This window comes from Xyrauchen texanus, chromosome 11 (genome assembly GCF_025860055.1).
Source record: "Xyrauchen texanus isolate HMW12.3.18 chromosome 11, RBS_HiC_50CHRs, whole genome shotgun sequence".
Lineage (NCBI taxonomy): Eukaryota > Metazoa > Chordata > Actinopteri > Cypriniformes > Catostomidae > Xyrauchen > Xyrauchen texanus.
This window is the reverse complement of record NC_068286.1, coordinates 47186574-47205763: the sequence shown is the minus strand read 5'-3', so window position 1 is coordinate 47205763 and position 19190 is coordinate 47186574. Positions and strand designations below refer to the sequence as shown.

General features: G+C 45.1%; 1 protein-coding gene across 2 annotated transcripts in view; it reads right to left on the bottom strand.

The window, feature by feature from the left end:
* Positions 1–1205: 1205 nt before the first annotated feature.
* The window catches only part of gucy1a1 (guanylate cyclase 1 soluble subunit alpha 1), an 18324-nt gene continuing 339 nt past the window's right edge, over positions 1206–19190 (bottom strand). Inside the window, exons 1-8 of one of the 2 annotated variants that reach the window (XM_052137299.1) lie at positions 19095–19190; positions 18855–18913; positions 18363–18451; positions 17550–18265; positions 13626–14111; positions 12562–12705; positions 2505–2659; positions 1206–2346 (exon numbers count right to left, since the gene is read on the bottom strand). The exon at positions 19095–19190 is cut by the window's right edge and continues 339 nt beyond it. In XM_052137299.1, coding sequence (XP_051993259.1) covers positions 2175–2346; positions 2505–2659; positions 12562–12705; positions 13626–14111; positions 17550–18265; positions 18363–18451; positions 18855–18913; positions 19095–19190 — 1917 coding nt within the window. In that variant the 3' untranslated portion in view covers positions 1206–2174. The remainder of the gene's footprint in view (positions 2347–2504; positions 2660–12561; positions 12706–13625; positions 14112–17549; positions 18266–18362; positions 18452–18854; positions 18914–19094) is intronic. The other variant, XM_052137300.1, reaches the window with a different exon arrangement.

The window sequence follows — 19190 nt, the reverse complement described above, 5'->3', positions numbered from 1 at the left end:
ACGTTGATAGGTGGGCTTTAGTATAGTCTCTAGCGAGTCAGTCCACTGTCGGTTATTTCTGGAACACTCTCGGGAGGTTGTTGCCAGTCATGACGGTCCAGCTCCTACATACTTGAATGGGAAAACACCGAAACCTCAAAAAATGTTGGTCAAGATTACGATCACAGAACATATTTTAAACCAGTCGTAAATTGTGACAACACTGGAATCATAAATGGTGATTCTTAACCTCATATTACGCTAAAAACGCAATTTTCCCGGCTTGTATATCTAATGCGCATGCGCGTTTTAGAGTTGATTGACAGTCCATGTCTGTAGCTAAAAGGCGATTGGCTCTTTTACCTTTAAGGCGGGACTTCTTTTCTACATCCGTTGGGCGTTCCAATTTCGCTCATTAATTTGGATAGAAGTGGCCCCGTCTCTGCCTAATCTCTCTGATTTTAGTCAGCCATTAGTAAAGCGAATTAACGAATCATTCAACGATTGAAAGCTTAGTTCATGAATTTTAATTAGGTTACGTGATAGTACGCGCCAGGAAGTTTACCATGCAACGTCTGCATATACTTGTTAATATTCATGCTCAGGTCCTCTGCGGATTTCATCTTTAACTGTAATATGTATTATTATATAGCGTAAATCCCAAGATATGATGTTATTTTGTGTTGCTACCAAGGCAAATGTGGTAACCTCATCATTCGAGAAATCATATACAAATCAGCCACAACATTAAAACCACCTGCCTAATATTGTGTAGGTCCCACTCGTGCAGCCAAATGGTTTTATAAAACACAAACCAGCCCGTTCTGGCACCAACAATCATCCATGTGATTATCTAATCAGCCAATCATGTAGCAGCAGTGCAGTGCATAAAATAATGCAGATACGGGTCAGGAGCTTCAGTTAATGTTCACATCAACCACCAGAATGGGGAAAAAATGTGATCTCAGTGATTTGGAGCGTGGCATGATTGTTGGTGCCAGACAGGCTGGTGTGAGTATTTCTGGGATTTTCACACACAAAAACAAAAAAAACAAAAACATCCAGTAAACGTCACTTCTGTGGACCTACACAATATTAGGCAGGTGGTTTTAATGTTGTGGCTGATCGGCGAATGAGGAATTACCACTAATGACACATTTTGTCTTGTGATGTACACATGTGTTACTTTATGCATGCACACACATTTAAACACACCAAATTGTGAGTAAAGCATGTTTATTACAGTTATATATACTGATATATATATATATATAAAATAAAATAAAATAAAATAAAAAGTCACAATTGAATATTATAAATGTTCACTTTAGGATGACTGTGGTGAAGCTGTTAGTCCTACAGCTTGCATACGGGTACAATTTACAACAGGGATCCATTTATTAACATTAGCTAACTACATTTGTTAGCATGAATAACATTGAACCGTACTTTTACAGCATTTGTGGTAGCACGTTATAATAAGGTTGCATTTGTTTTTAGAATATAATTGTTCATTGTTAGTTCATATTAATTCATAATATATTAACTAATGTTAGCACTTATAATAAATAAGTATTAGTACACGGTACATTGCATTTAAAAAATGGAAGTTCTATAAAGATGCAAACGTTTGTTACAGGTCGTACGTAATCTCACCAGTCATTTCAACATTTACTAGTACATTTTTACATCAGTTGAACTAACATGAGCTAACAATGAGTAATTGTGCTTTTATCAATTACCATGAATAAAGGTGAATAAATGCTGTTTAAAAGTATCGTTCATTGTTAGTTCATAATAGCCCAATGCATTAACTATTGTTAACAAATGAAACATTATTGTAAGTGTTACAGTGTTTCTTTCACTTTGTGCTGTAGTCAACTACAATGACATGACCCATGTGCATGGTGCTCTATTCAGACTATTTAAATGATTATTATTGTCCTTATACGTTACATATGACTCACTCTCAGTCATTACAGAAACAAATATGGATGCTGTTCTCATCTTTTTTGGTTTGCAGTTACAAAACGTAAAATAAACGAATCACTTTACCAAACTAAAACAAGAGGTTCAGTCATTTAAGACGTCAGAGGACTTGAAACCTTCTACCTCTGGCTCAACTAAAAACAAGACTGACGGGCAGCGTTAGCCCACTGTTCCCAGCATTCATAGTCTGAGAGCGTGTTCACGTTTCATCCGCTGGGCTGAGCCTCCTCCGTAGCACAACCTCTGGAAGCGACGCTCTTCTTTTGATCGCAGGCCTGGAGGAAGTAACAAACACCAGGAATGTCGGCGGGGAAGTTGGGAGGAAGATCCTCTCTCGTCCGGGGGATGAGCGTGAACTCTGGATGATCTTTTAACAATCTGGAATGGGAAAGAGTAGTGTAACAAATCTCAGATGCAGGTACACATTAAAGCGGCTAGTGTTAAATCAGCTGTAACGGAACGGAATCACTCTGTTCCATAGAAACTGGACAATTTGCATTTACAGAGAGACAAGCGGGACAGTTGTCTTTTTATACCTGTAGGTGGTGGGACTGACGTTTATCTTTCTTGGTAGGCTACAGGACTCAAATTTATTGGCTAATGTGACGTTGTTGCCAAAAAGGCAGTAGCGAGGCATTTTAACTCCGACGACACCAGCCAGAACCGAGCCGGAGTGGATCCCAATACGCATCTGAGGATAAAACAAAGAGTCAGCAGATAGTCAATAAAGCAAATTGTCATTTAAAAGAACAGTTTTTATGTACTCGACATCCTACAACTTTTTAAAGGAACAGTTCAACCAAGAATGTCAATTCGGTCATAATTGACCCTCACCCTCATGTCATTCCAAACCTGTTGCTTATGACTTTCCTTGAGAGTCATATGGATGACCCCCTGGAGTCGTATGGATTACTTCTATGCGCTTTTTTGGGCTTCAAAATCTAAGGTACCATTCACTCCCATTATAAAGCTTGGAAGAGCAGGATATTTTTAATATAACTCTTATTGTGTTTGGCTGAAAGAAGAAAGTCATATACACCTAGGATGGCTTGAGGATGAGTAAATTATGGGGTAATTGTCATTTTTGAGTAAACTAACCCTTTAAGATTTGAGGTATGGGCATAACGTTTATAAGGCATTGATCAGTTATTTTCCCTCTGTGTCTCTTTGAAAGTCAAGTCATTTCAGTGGTCCAGTGAGGAACGGGATTGTACTGTCTTTGATGTGCTGTTCAAATGCTCTTTTAAAATGTAGGAACGTAACAAGTAAATTACACACTAGATAGTCCCACTGGCTGATTGGTAATGTAATCAAGAATGTAATCATGTAATCCATAAAAAGCAACTGCAATCTGATTATGCACATTTTAAAATGTAATCAAATTACAAGTAATCAGTTTTTGAAATCCAGATTCGTTGCTGCCCAGTATTGCTCTTAATTCGCTAAGAAAGCCTAAAAAAGCACCCAAACGAGACCATGCGGCTTATATTGCAAGTGTGCAAGTGCATCATGACTGGGCCATCCCACTATGGCAGGGTTTGAAATGGCATACTACCATACTACTACTTAATACTAATCTTTAAATGGCAATAAATAGTAGTATGTCATATGCCATTCCAAGCTCAGCCTATAACAGAGTTATAAAGGCTCCTGACTGATATATAGCAACTCTATTTTTCTGATTCCCGAATTCATCAGGTCATATCTCCCCTGCAATAATGTGAGTGCAGAGCTGCCGAGTGCGGATGAAGTGACACGAATGAGAATATAATGAACATAATGAGTGACAGCAGAGAAATGTGTTAAGAAAGAGCGTGAAACAACAGTTAAACGTGGGCATCTCCAGCACAAAACTTCAGCTGAATCAAAGGAAAAAGTGGTGCCCTCTTTTTTTTGAGAAACTCAAGAAAGAAAGAAAGAAAGAAAGAAAGGTGATGGTAGTGTGATAAAGGGACTCAGTTGCCTTCTTCTAAGGCCGTCAATCCGCGCATCTTATCACATGACTCGTTGTGCATGACACCGCGAATACTCACAGCACGTGGAGGCTCATGCTACTCTCCACGATCCACACACAACTCACCACATGCTCCACTGAGAGAACCACTAATCACCACCACGAGGAGGTTACCCCATGTGACTCTACCATCCCTAGCAACTGGGCCAAATTGGTTGGTGGTGGTGGGGGGGGTTTGTTCGCTGTCCTTTTCTGCATATCACGGCACCATTTTGTGGTCTGTTCTGCATAATGCGGTGGCTCATTTTAGATTATCGCGGCCCATACTGCCCATATTGCGGATGACCCACTGGCCCGCACGGTTCTCCCGATGGCCAGTCCGTGCCTGATCTGCCCCAAAGTGTGTCGGCACACCGGGAAAATGCCTTTATGGATTACTTTTAAGCTGATTTATGTTATTTTTTTGAGCTTCAAAATGTTGGCACCCATTCACTTGCATTGTATGGACCTACAGAGCTGAAATATTCTTCTAAAAATCTTCATTTGTGTTCTGCAGATGAAAGAAAGTCACACACATCTGGGATGGCATGAGGGTGAATAAATTATGAGAGAATTTAAATTTTTGGGTGAAATGTTCACTTCAAGTGAGTAATAATTGCCTTGATATTGAAAAGATGTACCGGAATGTACTTTAAATGTTTTCCAATGTATTCTGCAAAAGAAAGAAAATCATATTTGGAATGACATGAGGGTAATTTTTTTATTTTTTGGTAAACTATTTATTTAAATGCTTTAAAGTTCAAGTTAATTCCTCATTTCAAAGGCATTTGCATTTTTAAGACAATTTTAATCCCATAAAGTGCAATATTTACCACTTCAATACAGAGGAATATGCAAGAGATCAAACCCAATCTCTAACCCGAAAAGAAAAACAAGATGGTGCGAGATGTGCCTTAAGATAAAGAATGTTCTTGGTTTTATATCTAGAAATCCTATTTTTGGCAGCTAAACACACACACACACATGCTGGTCTACCTATCATTATGAGGACCTTCCATAGACATAATGATTTTTATACTGTACAAACTATAGATTTCCCAACACAACCCCTAAACCTAACACAACCCCTAAACCAACACAACCCCTAAACACAACACAACCCCTAAACCCAACATAATCCCTAAACCCAACAAACCCCTAAACCCAACAAAACCCTTAAACCAAACACAATCCCTAAACCCAACACAATCCCTAAACCCAACACAACCCCTAAACCCAACACAACCCCTAAACCCAACACACACCCTAAACCCAACAAAACCCATAAACCCAACACAACCCCTGAACCCAACACACCCCCTAAACCCAACACACATCCTAAACCCAACACAACCCCTAAACCCAACACAACCCCTAAACCCAACACATCCCCTAAACCAACACAACCCCTAAACCCAACACAACCCCTAAACCAAACACAACCCCTAAAAAACCCCTAAATCCAACATATCCCCTAAACCAAACGCATCCCCTAAACCCAACATAACCCTTAAACCAAACACAACCCCTAAACCCAACACAACCCCTAAACAACCCCTAAATCCAACACATCCCCTAAACCAAACGCATCCCCTAAACCCAACACATACCCCTAAACCCAACACAATCCCCTAAACCCAACACAACCCCTAAACCCAACACAACCCCTAAACCCAACACAACCCCTAAACCCAACATAATCCCTAAACCCAAAATAATCCCTAAACCAACACAACCCCTAAACCCAACACAATCCCTAAACCCAACAAAACCCCTAAACCTAACACATCCCTAAACCCAACACAATCCCTAAACCCAACATAACCCCTAAACCCAACACAATCCCTAAACCCAACACAACCTCTAAACCCAAAACAATCCCTAAACCCAACACAACCTCTAAACCCAAAACACATACTAAACCCAACAAAACCCCTAAACCCAACATAACCCCTAAACCCAACACAATCCCTAAACCCAACACAACCCCTAAACCCAACACAACCCCTAAACCCAACATAATCCCTAAACCCAACATAATCCCTAAACCAACACAACCCCTAAACCCAACACAATCCCTAAACCCAACAAAACCCCTAAACCTAACACATCCCTAAACCCAACACAATCCCTAAACCCAACATAACCCCTAAACCCAACACAACCCCTAAACCCAACATAATCCCTAAACCCAACATAATCCCTAAACCCAACACAACCCCTAAACCCAACACAATCCCTAAACCCAACACAACCCCTAAACCCAACACAATCCCTAAACCCAACACAATCCCTAAACCCAACACAATCCCTAAACCTAACACATCCCTAAACCCAACACAATCCCTAAACCCAACAAAACCCTTAAACCTAACACATCCCTAAACCCAACACAATCCCTAAACCCAACACATCCCCTAAACCTAACACATCCCCTAAACCCAACACAACCCCTAAACCCAACACATTCCCTAAACCCAACACATCCCCTAAACCCAACACATCCCCTAAACCCAACACAACCCCTAAACCCAACACATCCCCTAAACCCAACACAACCCCTAAACCCAACACAACCCCTAAACCCAACACATCCCCTAAACCCAACACAACCCCTAAACCCAACACATCCCCTAAACCCAACACAACCCCTAAACCCAACACAATCCCTAAACCCAACACAACCCCTAAACCCAACACAACCCCTAAACCCAACACAATCCCTAAACCCAACACAACCCCTAAACCCAACACAATCCCTAAACCCAACACAACCCCTAAACCCAACACAACCCCTAAACCCAACACAATCCCTAAACCCAACACAATCCCTAAACCCAACACAATCCCTAAACCCAACACAACCCCTAAACCCAACACAACCCCTAAACCCAACACACACCCTAAACCCAACACAACCCCTAAACCCAACACAACCCCTAAACCCAACACAACCCCTAAACCCAACACACACCCTAAACCCAACACAACCCCTAAACCCAACACAACCCCTAAACCCAACACAATCCCTAAACCAACACAACCCCTAAACCCAACACAACCCCTAAACCCAACACAACCCCTAAACCCTAAATCAACATATCCCTAAACCAAACGCATCCCTAAACCCAACATAACCCCTAAACCAAACACAACCCCTAAACACCCTAAATCAACACATCCCTAAACCAAGCACATCCCTAAACCCAACACATCCCTAAACCAAACACAACCCCTAAACCCAACACAATCCCTAAACCAACACAACCCCTAAACCCAACACATCCCTAAACCCAACACAACCCTAAACCCAACACAACCCTAAACCCAACATAATCCCTAAACCCAACATAATCCCTAAACCAACACAATCCCTAAACCCAACACAATCCCTAAACCCAACAAAACCCCTAAACCTAACACATCCCTAAACCCAACACAATCCCTAAACCCAACACAACCTCTAAACCCAAAACAATCCCTAAACCCAACACAACCTCTAAACCCAAAACACATACTAAACCCAACACAACCCCTAAACCCAGCATGACCCCTAGGCCCAGCACAGTCCCTAGGCCCAGCACAGTCCCTAGGCCCAGCATGACCCCTAGGCCTAGCACATCCCTAGGCCCAGCACAATCCCTAGGCCCAGCACAGTCCCTAGGCCTAGCACATCCCTAGGCCCAGCACAGTCCCTAAAGCCCAAGCACAGTCCCTAGACCTAGCACAGTCCCTAAGCCCAGCACAATCCCTAGGCCCAGCACAGCCCCTAAGCCCAGCACAGTCCCTAAGCCCAGCACAATCCCTAGGCCCAGCACAGTCCCTAGGCCCAGCACAGCCCCTAGGCCCAGCACAGCCCCTAGGCCCAGCACAGTCCCTAAGCCCAGCACAGCCCCTAGACCCAGCACATGCCCTAAGCCCAGCACAACCCCTAGGCCCAGCACAGCCCCTAGGCCCAGCACAGCCCCTAGGCCCAGCACAGTCCCTAAGCCCAGCACAGCCCCTAAGCCCAACACAGCCCCTAAGCCCAGCACAGTCCCTAGACCCAACACAGTCCCTAGGCCCAGCACAGCCCCTAGGCCCAGCACAGTCCCTAGGCCCAGCACAGCCCCTAGGCCCAGCACAGCCCCTAGGCCCAGCACAGCCCCTAGGCCCAGCACAGTCCCTAGGCCCAGCACAGCCCCTAGGCCCAGCACAGCCCTAAGCCCAGCACAGCCCCTAGGCCCAGCACAGTCCCTAGGCCCAGCACAGCCCCTAAGCCCAGCACAGTCCCTAGGCCCAGCACAGCCCTAAGCCCAGCACAGTCCCTAGACCCAGCACAGTCCCTAAGCCCAGCACAGCCCCTAAGCCCAGCACAGTCCCTAAGCCCAGCACAGCCCCTAAGCCCAGCACAGTCCCTAAGCCCAGCACAGTCCCTAGGCCCAGCACAGTCCCTAAGCCCAGCACAGCCCCTAAGCCCAGCACAGTCCCTAGGCCCAGCACAGCCCCTAAGCCCAGCACAGTCCCTAAGCCCAGCACAGCCCCTAGGCCCAGCACAGTCCCTAGGCCCAGCACAGCCCCTAGGCCCAGCACAGTCCCTAAGCCCAGCACAGCCCCTAGGCCCAGCACAGCCCTAGGCCCAGCACAGTCCCTAGGCCCAGCATGACCCTAGGCCCAGCACAGTCCCTAGGCCCAGCACAGTCCCTAAGCCCAGCACAGCCCCTAGGCCCAGCACAGCCCTAGGCCCAGCACAGTCCCTAGGCCCAGCACAGCCCTAAGCCCAGCACAGTCCCTAGGCCCAGCACAGCCCCTAGGCCCAGCACAGTCCCTAGGCCCAGCACAGTCCCTAGGCCCAGCACAGTCCCTAGGCCCAGCACAGTCCCTAGGCCCAGCACAGCCCCTAGGCCCAGCATAATCCCTAGGCCCAGCACAGCCCTAGGCCCAGCATGATCCCTAGGCCCAGCACAGTCCCTAAGCCCAGCACAGCCCTAGGCCCAGCACAGTCCCTAAGCCCAGCACAGTCCCTAGGCCCAGCACAGCCCCTAGGCCCAGCACAGTCCCTAGGCCCAGCACAGCCCCTAGGCCCAGCATGATCCCTAGGCCCAGCACAGCCCCTAGGCCCAGCACAGTCCCTAGGCCCAGCACAGCCCCTAGGCCCAGCATGACCCTAGGCCCAGCACAGCCCCTAGGCCCAGCACAGTCCCTAGGCCCAGCACAGTCCCTAGGCCCAGCACAGCCCTAGGCCCAGCATGATCCCTAGGCCCAGCACAGCCCTAGGCCCAGCACAGTCCCTAGGCCCAGCACAGCCCTAGGCCCAGCACAGCTCCTAGGCCCAGCACAGTCCCTAGGCCCAGCACAGCCCCTAGGCCCAGCACAGTCCCTAGGCCCAGCACAGTCCCTAGGCCCAGCACAGCCCTAGGCCCAGCACAGTCCCTAGGCCCAGCACAGCCCTAGGCCCAGCATGATCCCTAGGCCCAGCACAGCCCTAGGCCCAGCACAGTCCCTAGGCCCAGCACAGCCCCTAGGCCCAGCATAATCCCTAGGCCCAGCACAGCCCTAGGCCCAGCACAATCCCTAGGCCCAGCACAGTCCCTAGGCCCAGCACTGGCCCTAGGCCCAGCACAGCCCTAAGCCCAGCACAGCCCCTAGGCCCAGCACAGTCCCTAAGCCCAGCACAGCCCCTAGGCCCAGCATAATCCCTAGGCCCAGCACAGCCCCTAGGCCCAGCATAATCCCTAGGCCCAGCACGACCCCTAGGCCCAGCATGATCCCTAGGCCCAGCACAGCCCTAGGCCCAGCATAGTCCCTAGGCCCAGCACGACCCTAAGCCCAGCACAGCCCTAGGCCCAGCACAACCCTAGGCCCAGCACAGCCCTTAGGCCCAGCATGATCCCTAGACCCAGCACAGCCCCTAAGCCCAGCATAATCCCTAGGCCCAGCACAGCCCCTAAGACCCAGCATGATCCCTAGGCCCAGCACAGACCCTAGGCCCAGCATGATCCCTAGGCCCAGCACGATCCCTAAGCCCAGCACAGCCCCTAGACCCAACATAATCCCTAGGCCCAGCACAGCCCCTAGGCCCAGCACAGCCCTAGGCCCAGCACATCCCTAGGCCCAGCACATCCCTAGGCCCAGCACAGTCCCTAAGCCCAGCATAATCCCTAGGCCCAGCACAGCCCCTAGGCCCAGCATAATCCCTAGGCCCAGCACAATCCCTAAGCCCAGCACAGCCCCTAGGCCCAGCATAATCCCTAAGCCCAACACAGCCCCTAGGCCCAGCATGATCCCTAAGCCCAGCACAGTCCCTAGGCCCAGCACAGCCCCTAGGCCCAGCACAGCCCCTAGGCCCATGCATAATCCCTAGGCCCAGCACAGCCCCTAGGCCCAGCATAATCCCTAAGCCCAGCACAGTCCCTAAGCCCAGCACAACCGCTAAGCCCAATACAGCCCTAGGCCCAGCATAATCCCTAGGCCCAGCACAGCCCCTAGGCCCAGCATAATCCCTAGGCCCAGCACAGTCCCTAAGCCCAGCACAACCGCTAAGCCCAGCACAGCCCCTAGGCCCAGCATAATCCCTAAGCCCAGCACAGTCCACTAAGCCCAGCACAGCTCCTAAGCCCAGCATGATCCCTAGGCCCAGCACAGCCCCTAAGCCCAACATAATCCCTAAGCCCAGCACAGTCCCTAGACCCAGCACAGCTCCTAAGCCCAGCATAATCCCTAGGCCCAGCACAACCCCTAAGCCCAGCATAATCCCTAGGCCCAGCACAACCCCTAAGCCCAGCACAGCCCTTAAGCACAGCACAACCCCTAGGCCCAGCATAATCCCTAAATCCAGCACAGCCCCTAGGCCCAGCACAGTCCACTAAGCCCAGCACAGCCCCTAAGCCCAGCATAATCCCTAAGCCCAGCACCCCTAAGCCCAGCACAGCCCTTAGGCCCAGCACAGCCCCTAAGCCCAACATAATACCTAGGCCCAGCACAGTCCCTAAGCCCAGCATAATCCCTAAGCCCAGCACAGCCCCTAGGCCCAGCATAATCCCTAAACCAAGCACAGCCCCTAAGCCCAGCATAATCCCTAGACCCAGCACAGCCCCTAAGCCCAGCATAATCCCTAGGCCCAGCACAGCCCCTAAGCCCAACACAACCCTTAAACCCAACAAAACCCCTAAACCCAACATAATCCCTAAACCCAACACAACCCCTAAACCCAACATAATCCCTAAACCCAACACAACCCCTAAACCCAACATAATCCCTAAACCCAACACAATCCCTAAACCCAACACAACCCCTAAACCCAACACAACCCCTAAACCCAACATAATCCCTAAACCCAACACAACCCCTAAACCCAACACAACCACTAAACCCAACACATCACCTAAACCCAACACATCCCCTAAACCCAACACATCCCCTAAACCCAACATAATCCCTAAATCCAACACAAACCCTAAACCCAATATAATCCCTAAACACAACACAACCCCTAAACCCAACATAATCACTAAACCCAACACAACCCCTAAACCCAACACAACACCTAAACCCAACATAATCCCTAAACCCAACATAATCCCTAAACCCAACACAACCCCTAAACCCAACATAATCCCTAAACCCAACACAACCCCTAAACCCAACATAATTCCTAAACCCAACACAACCCCTAAACCCAAAACAACCCCTAAACCCAACACATCCCCTAAACCCAACACATCCCCTAAACCCAACATAATCCCTAAACCCAACATAATCCCTAAACCCAACACAACCCCTAAACCCAACATAATCCCTAAACCCAACACAACCCCTAAACCCAACATAATTCCTAAACCCAACACAACCCCTAAACCCAAAACAACCCCTAAACCCAACACATCCACTAAACCCAACACAACCCCTAAACCCAACACATCCCCTAAACCCAACACGACCCTTAAACCCAACAAAACCCCTAAACGCAACATAATCCCTAAACCCAGCACAACCCCTAAACCCAACACAACCCCTAAACCCAACACAAATAAATAAAACATTGTTTAATATGTTTTTTAAGATATTTAAATTATGTGGACACTAGAAATGTCCTCATAAACCACATTTATAGCATAATACCCTTGTAATTACCAGTTTTTAACCTAAATAATTGTCCTCATAAACCACATAAACATGCCCACACACACACACACACACACACACACACACACACACACACACACTCACACACAAAACACAATTGCCCTGATTTGAATAATTAGAATTATTGCATTATTTAGATTTTTTACCTAAAGAAAGAAAATGCACGTGGTCTTCAAATGTTATTCTTACTTGTATTGGGATTGTGAGGAGTCAAGTGTCTGCAGACAGTTGACATATTACATATTTCTATAGTTTTTTATAAAATGCATATAAATGTATAAGTACGCTGTGTAATGAATATGTACTGCATAGGTCACACATCCTTTTGAAATTGAGATTTCCTTTATTACATTAACCAACAAAATGCTGAAACAGTTGCACGATTTTTGTTCTTATCTTTCATATGATTTAAGAACATCAACATTCATGCTCTGAGTGTTTACACATCACGTAGATACACATGACAAAATGCTGACCTTGATGACCTCCCCCATGGGAGTCGTGACCTCGTCCGACAATTCCATCATCTTCAGAGCCATGAGAGCAATCTGGACAGCGTGGGTCGGACACTCTTTGTGTAACCCTCCAGCTACACAGTACGCATCGCCGATGGTTTCCACCTTGAATGCACAAATTAGGACACATGAAAGGTTACGGGAGATGAGTGCTAAATATTTCATAACACACCTCTGGGTATGTTCAAGGTTAATAGTTCTGAGCTGCTATAATTCTCAGTTGCCCATCAGCTTGTGACATCTGTGTTAGCCATAACCAATTAGCAGATCTGTCCTGCAGTTCCACAACAATTTCATGATTTTAAGCTCACCGGGGCACTCCACATAAATGCACCACATTAGAATAACTTCAATTCTACGCAGTTCTGGCCACCACTAATTTGTTAGCGTCTTGCAAAGTGAACGCAGAAGACTCAGTGTTGTAAGTGAGCTATTTTGAATCCAAATATAACAAACCAACTTCACGTTAACAAACTGGTACATCTTGACAGCTTGAGAGACAATCATTCCCTGTTAGTGCCAATCCAGTATGGAGATGTTTGAGACACACATCATGAACCAGCTGAGAGATGTGGGGAGAAGACAAGAGGGGGATCTATTTTAGGATATAGCTGTCTGCAAGAATGTAAGCAAAGCCAGACACTAAACTAAACTTTGCCTGCACTGTCTTTTACAAGAGATTCATCTCTGCTGTGCATGGGAAATGTAGCTTTGTAGAGCCACTACAGATTGCATTAACTAACCTCCCAGCAGTTTATGAGGCTGCCTGTCTGAAATTATGCAAGTTTGGTTGAAAGATTTCGGATGAACGATTGCCTTAACTGTAACCCCAGGGACAGAGATAAAGTTGAAGGAATAGATGCTGCTATCTGTGAGAAAACAACCACATTCCCCTCTAGTTTGGAGAGAAAAGACCTAATAAGGAAAACTGTTTAAACTGCAGCAAAAGCAGTCAGACTAATGCACTATTCGTCTTAATATTGAATGGCAATAAAACAGGCCTCTGGTCGGGCTGCATCACCTACCTTATACACATCCAGCTCCCCGCAGTGGTGATCAAATCTAGTGTAGAGCTCACTGAGCATGTTCACCACCTGCATGGGTGTACATCGCGAGCAGGTCGCAGTGAAGCCCACAATATCTGAGAACAGCACTGTAACATGATCAAACTTTTTGGCTTGCACGGGAAGTCCCTGCCACAGACGCTGGGCAACGTTCCCCGGGAATATTGTGATGAGCAGCTCTACAGTCCGCCTCTTCTCTTCTTCGAGGGCCTGGTGTGCATATTCCAGGGCAGCTTTGGCTTTGCCCAGACGTTTTTTGAGACCATCCTGGGCCTTGGTCTGCTCTCCTACCAGAACAACATCTCGCAATGCGTTGTGAATGGGAATGTCAGAGAGGTAGAGGCCCCGGCCTGTCAACTCCTCTAGCTTATCCACACACGGAGAGCCGAGGAAGAGGAGAGCACTCATCTCTGACATGAAGATCATCTGCCCTTTTAGGTCCATATGCTATAAGGAGAGAGTGTAGTGGATGAGGGCATTAATATACTTTACGAAACAGTATAAAATCAACTCTTCTGTATATAGTAAATTCTAGAGAAAACAAATAGAGTTTGATTTGCAAGTATTGCTTGAAATGTAAATACGGATAAGAGTATTCAACCTCAAATCCAAAAAAGTTGGGACAGTATGCAAAATGCCAAATAATGCAAAAATAATTATAATCATAAAGGTTATTTGAAAATGTACTTTGACTTCACGTTTCACCTAATCAACTGCATTGCTTTTGAGGATTCACTGTCTTTCTGAAATTATTACAATCTGACGAGGTGATATGAAACAAGCGATGTTAAACAGGTGAGGCAATCGTGTTTATAGTATACGAGGAGCCTCCTAAAAAAGGCTAGTCCTTCAAGAGCAACGATGGGACGAGGCTCGCCAATTTACCAACAGATGCCTTAGCAAATAATCCAGGGAGGATTTTGGCCATTTTACACTCTACAGTGACCAATATAGTTAAAAGATTCAAGGAATCCAGTTTAATCTTGGTGCATAAAGGGCAAGACCGAAAACTACATCTGCGATCCCTCAGACGTCACCGTCTTAAAAACCGTCATTCATCTGCAATGGATGTCATGACATTTAGTAAACCTGTGTTAGTCAACAGCACTCGCCGCTGCGTCCACAGATGCAAGTTAATGCTTTACTCAATAAAGGAGAAGCTGTACATCATCACTGTCCAGAAGCGCTGCCGACTTCTCTGGGTCTCATCTGAGATGGAAAGTAGAGCAGAGGAATTGTGTTTTGTGGTACGACGAGTTCACATTTAAAATAGTTTTTGAAAAACACAGCCGTCATGTTCTGAAAGAGGAAAAGGTCCATCTGATATCAGCGTCAGGTACAAAAGCCAGTGTCAGTGCCAGTAACTTACACATCTGTGAGGGCACCATTAATGCAAAAACATATGTAAACCTTTTAGAGTAACAAATGCTGCCATCCAGCACTGTCTTTTCCAGGGACATCCCTGCATTTTCCAGCAGTACAAAACTAAACCACATACTGCACGGATTACAAGTGCATAACTGTGTGAGTAGCGAGTGCGTGTGCTAGACTGGCCCGCCTGCAGTCCTGACCATCTCCAATTGAGAATGTGTGGTGGATTTTGAAGCAAACAATACGACAATGAAGACCCCGTACAATTGTGCAGCTGAAGACCTACACAATGGATGAATGGGGAAAATTCCACAGGCTGAATTTAACAAACCTATTTTAGTGCCCAAACACTTAAAGGGACAGTTCACCCAATAATTTATTTTATCTCATTATTTACTCACCCTCATGCCATCCCAGATGTGTGTGACTTTCTTTCTTCTGCAGAACACAAATTAAGGTTTGTAGAAGAATATTTCAGCTCTGTAGGTCCATACAATGCAAGTGAATGGTGACCAAACTTTTGAGGCTCCAAAAAGCACATAAAGGCAGCATAAACGTAATCCATAAGACTCCAGTGGTTTAATCCATGTCTTCAGAAGTGATATGATATGTGTGGGTGAGAAACCGATCAATATTTAAGTCCTTTTTGCAATAAATTCTTCTCCTTGGCCAGTAGAGGGCGATATGCATGAAGAATGCCAAAAACCAGAGTAACCAAAAACACAAGAAAAAGAATGTGGAAGTGAAAGTTAAAGTTAAAGTGTAGATTTACTGAGCAGGGAGGAGAATTTATAGTAAAAAAGGTCTTAAATATTGATCTGTTTCTCACCCACACCTATCATATCACTTCTGAAGACATGGATTAAACCACTGGAGTCGTATGGATTACTTTTATGCAGCATTTATGTGCTTTTTCAAGCTTCTGGTCATATACACTTGCTTTGTATGGACCTACAGAGCTGAGATATTCTCCTAAAAATCTTAATTTGTGTTCTGCAGAAGAAAGACAGTCACACACACATCTGGGACGACATGAGGATGAGTAAATGATGAGAGAATTAAGATTTTTTGGGTGAACTATCCCTTGTGTTATTAGAAGACATGGCGATGTTACTCGACTGTCTCAACTTTTTTGGAGCATGTTGCAATTATCCGATTTGAAATTAGTGTATTTAAAAAAAAAATTTGAATTCAAATCAATAGTATTAAATTAGTGCTTTAGATATATCACAGGGGGAATAGCGTTTACAAATCCCTCCTTTCTGTTTGTATTAGCATTTTCCATACTGTTCCAATTTTTGGGGAATTGGGGTTGTATTTCCATAATATCAAGCCACCCAAAATGAATTTCCATTTGCCGATTTTTCTTGGTAAAATCTAATAGTGTATACTTTATTTATATTGTTCCCAAAATATCTGCTAAATATGAATATTAAATGGCGTAATGAAAACTGACATTCAGTCAACATGTGCCAATCTTATAATTCAGGGGAATAATGCGCTTTCTTTTGTGGATTTGCTTTCCGTAAATGACGTCTGGCGATTAAGTAGCCATTGATAATACTGGATGATGCAGTTCATGTTGTGGCAGAGATTACATCAAATTTACATTGTTTTAGTTTTTTTTTTTAATTATCATATGATATGCAGATCAGTGAGATTTGATATAGAGCACATTTACAACTAGAAGAAGTTACTGTAGTCAATGAAGCAAAGCACACAGACTAACCTTGAGGGGAAAATAACCATAAACCATAATACACTAAGTGTTCCATTAGATGCGCAAATTACTAATAACATGTCTGTACCATCAATGTAGCCTTAAATGAATATAGATATGATGTATCAGTTGCTATGCTATTCTTTTCCTGTAAGTATAAATAGGATAGATCTCATTATTAGAGGCTTTGAAGGGCAAACATACCCATCTTGACATTTGTGCCATGTTCATTTCATCATCTGCGTGATGCAGGGCTTTATTGCATTGCCCTTATTATATTTATCTACTGCAACCAAAGAAGCTCAAATCTGCCAATAAATAAATCTGGCCCTCGACCATCTCATAAAACCCTCTAAACCCACCTCAGATCAGAACGAAGATATGAGAACCTATGAGAAAAATCCCACTAATTACTGTGCACTGATCAGTAGACTCACGTTGAGCTCATCAACATGAAACTAAGACTTCTTTGATTCCTCTTTCTCTTTGATGCCAGTATGATAAAATGACACAGACCTGCAAAAAGTTCAAATCTCTATCTAAAAGCGTCAGCACAGAATATGAATGGATTCAAAGCTGCAAACATAGATGTTTCTCTGCTCACTCTGTTTGACTTGTCTTAGCTAAGCAATAGCAAAAAATTCCCTGGTTGGCAGTTTCCCGTGCAACGGTTGGCCCATTGTTAGCATCAGCATTCACAGAAATAGGATGCAAGGGCACACTCATTGCACAGAGAGAGAGAGAGAGAGAGAGAGAGAGAGAGAGAGTAAGAGGAATCTGAGAACACAAAATACCTTTCCAGGGCTGTCTGTAGAGCTTGCTCCATGCTGTTTCACCCGTAGTACAAATTGGGTGTTCAGCATGGTCAAAATATCCTGGAAGCTGGCTCGTATCTCTGGCGAAACAATGGCAAAGTGTTCGTTGAAAACAGGTCTCCTCGTGCCATCTCTGCAGCGCCCAAGTCTCCTCCTCAACCCATCTCCAATCTGCATCAGGCCCATTTCTCGATCTAAGAGAATGTGGAAGGGGAAGGTGGAATAAAGCAGCGAGAGGGGAATGTCTCCGGTCGAGTGTGTCCTCATGGGGCTTGGTGTGAGGCTCCTGCCATCTCTGACCACCACTGAGTACAGCAGATGGGGCTGATGACTGGCCTGTAGAGCACCGCCGTCTTTACTCCCAACATCCATTCTAACCTCCACCTGTGAGCAATAGAGCAAACACGCCGCCGCCTGTATGATGCCTGGGAAGAAGAGCTCAGTGGTGGGGAGAGGATTAAAGTAATAGACGGTCAGGAGTCCAGGATCTTTGTCCAGGCAGAGGATCGAGGCTTGGTGGACATAACGCTGTATCTCAGGAGTGGGTGGCGTGCTCTGCTTTAAGAGAACATTAAAGCTGTTCAGAAAATCATGGAGAGCTCCCCCCACCACTCGGAGAACATGGCCGTCCTCTTCATAACAGTCCCGAAACACCTCCAGACCCAGATAGATCTTTAATGCATCCATGTGGATACCTGGGGTTTATTGTGAAACATGCAATGTATTAGTAGTTAAGCTGCCAGAATGTATACTTCCATTGTATGGAGTTTGAATAAGCAGCATTTTCGTTACCTGTTTTAAGGGAGTAGTTTTTCATGACATCTGATAATTGTGCAGGCGTCTCAAGTACTGGAGATATGTCAGAGCTGCATGCTACATGGCTTTGAATACATAAATGATGCCATAGAATTAAAGGTAAATATGTAAGGTGTGGGCCTACTATGAAACAGAGATATAGGCCAAATTGCACCATATGATGATGGTCAAATCTGAAATACTTTTTAAATGCATATCTAAAAAATATGCAAGACAATACAGATGCATTGCAATTATGATAGCCAACTCATAAAACTGTAGACATCCCCATTTATTCTAACCACCTTTAAAACCCACAGTTGTTTTTTTTTGTTTTTTTTCTGTGCAAATTAAGAGAAATGTTCACTCAAATTTAAAATGATCGTCAAAACGTCCAGAATTTGAAAGTATGAAATAAAATGACAATTGTAATGTTTAATGATAGATCACAACAGATCACAGGCCTAATATTATAAAAGAATATCTTACCAACTCACGTCTGATTGCTCTTTCATGACTCTGATAATTGCATTTCGTAATTTCTCGAACTAAAAGAAACACACATTTATTTTACAAAGATTAAGGGAATGTTTCATTTTCTAACCATTTCTTTTATTTGCGCGCATGCATGTTTATTTTTGGGCATAAAACAGACCATTTCAATAGCCTATATATATATATATATATACAACATTATGTGAATTACACACATCGGACACATGAATTTACCTCCGGGCACACCAGCTTTCGGATGCTCTCGCCAAGTGAATGCAGGTTAACTTTGCTCCGGCTTATTTTACGTCTGGCCAGAATGTTTGTGATGTT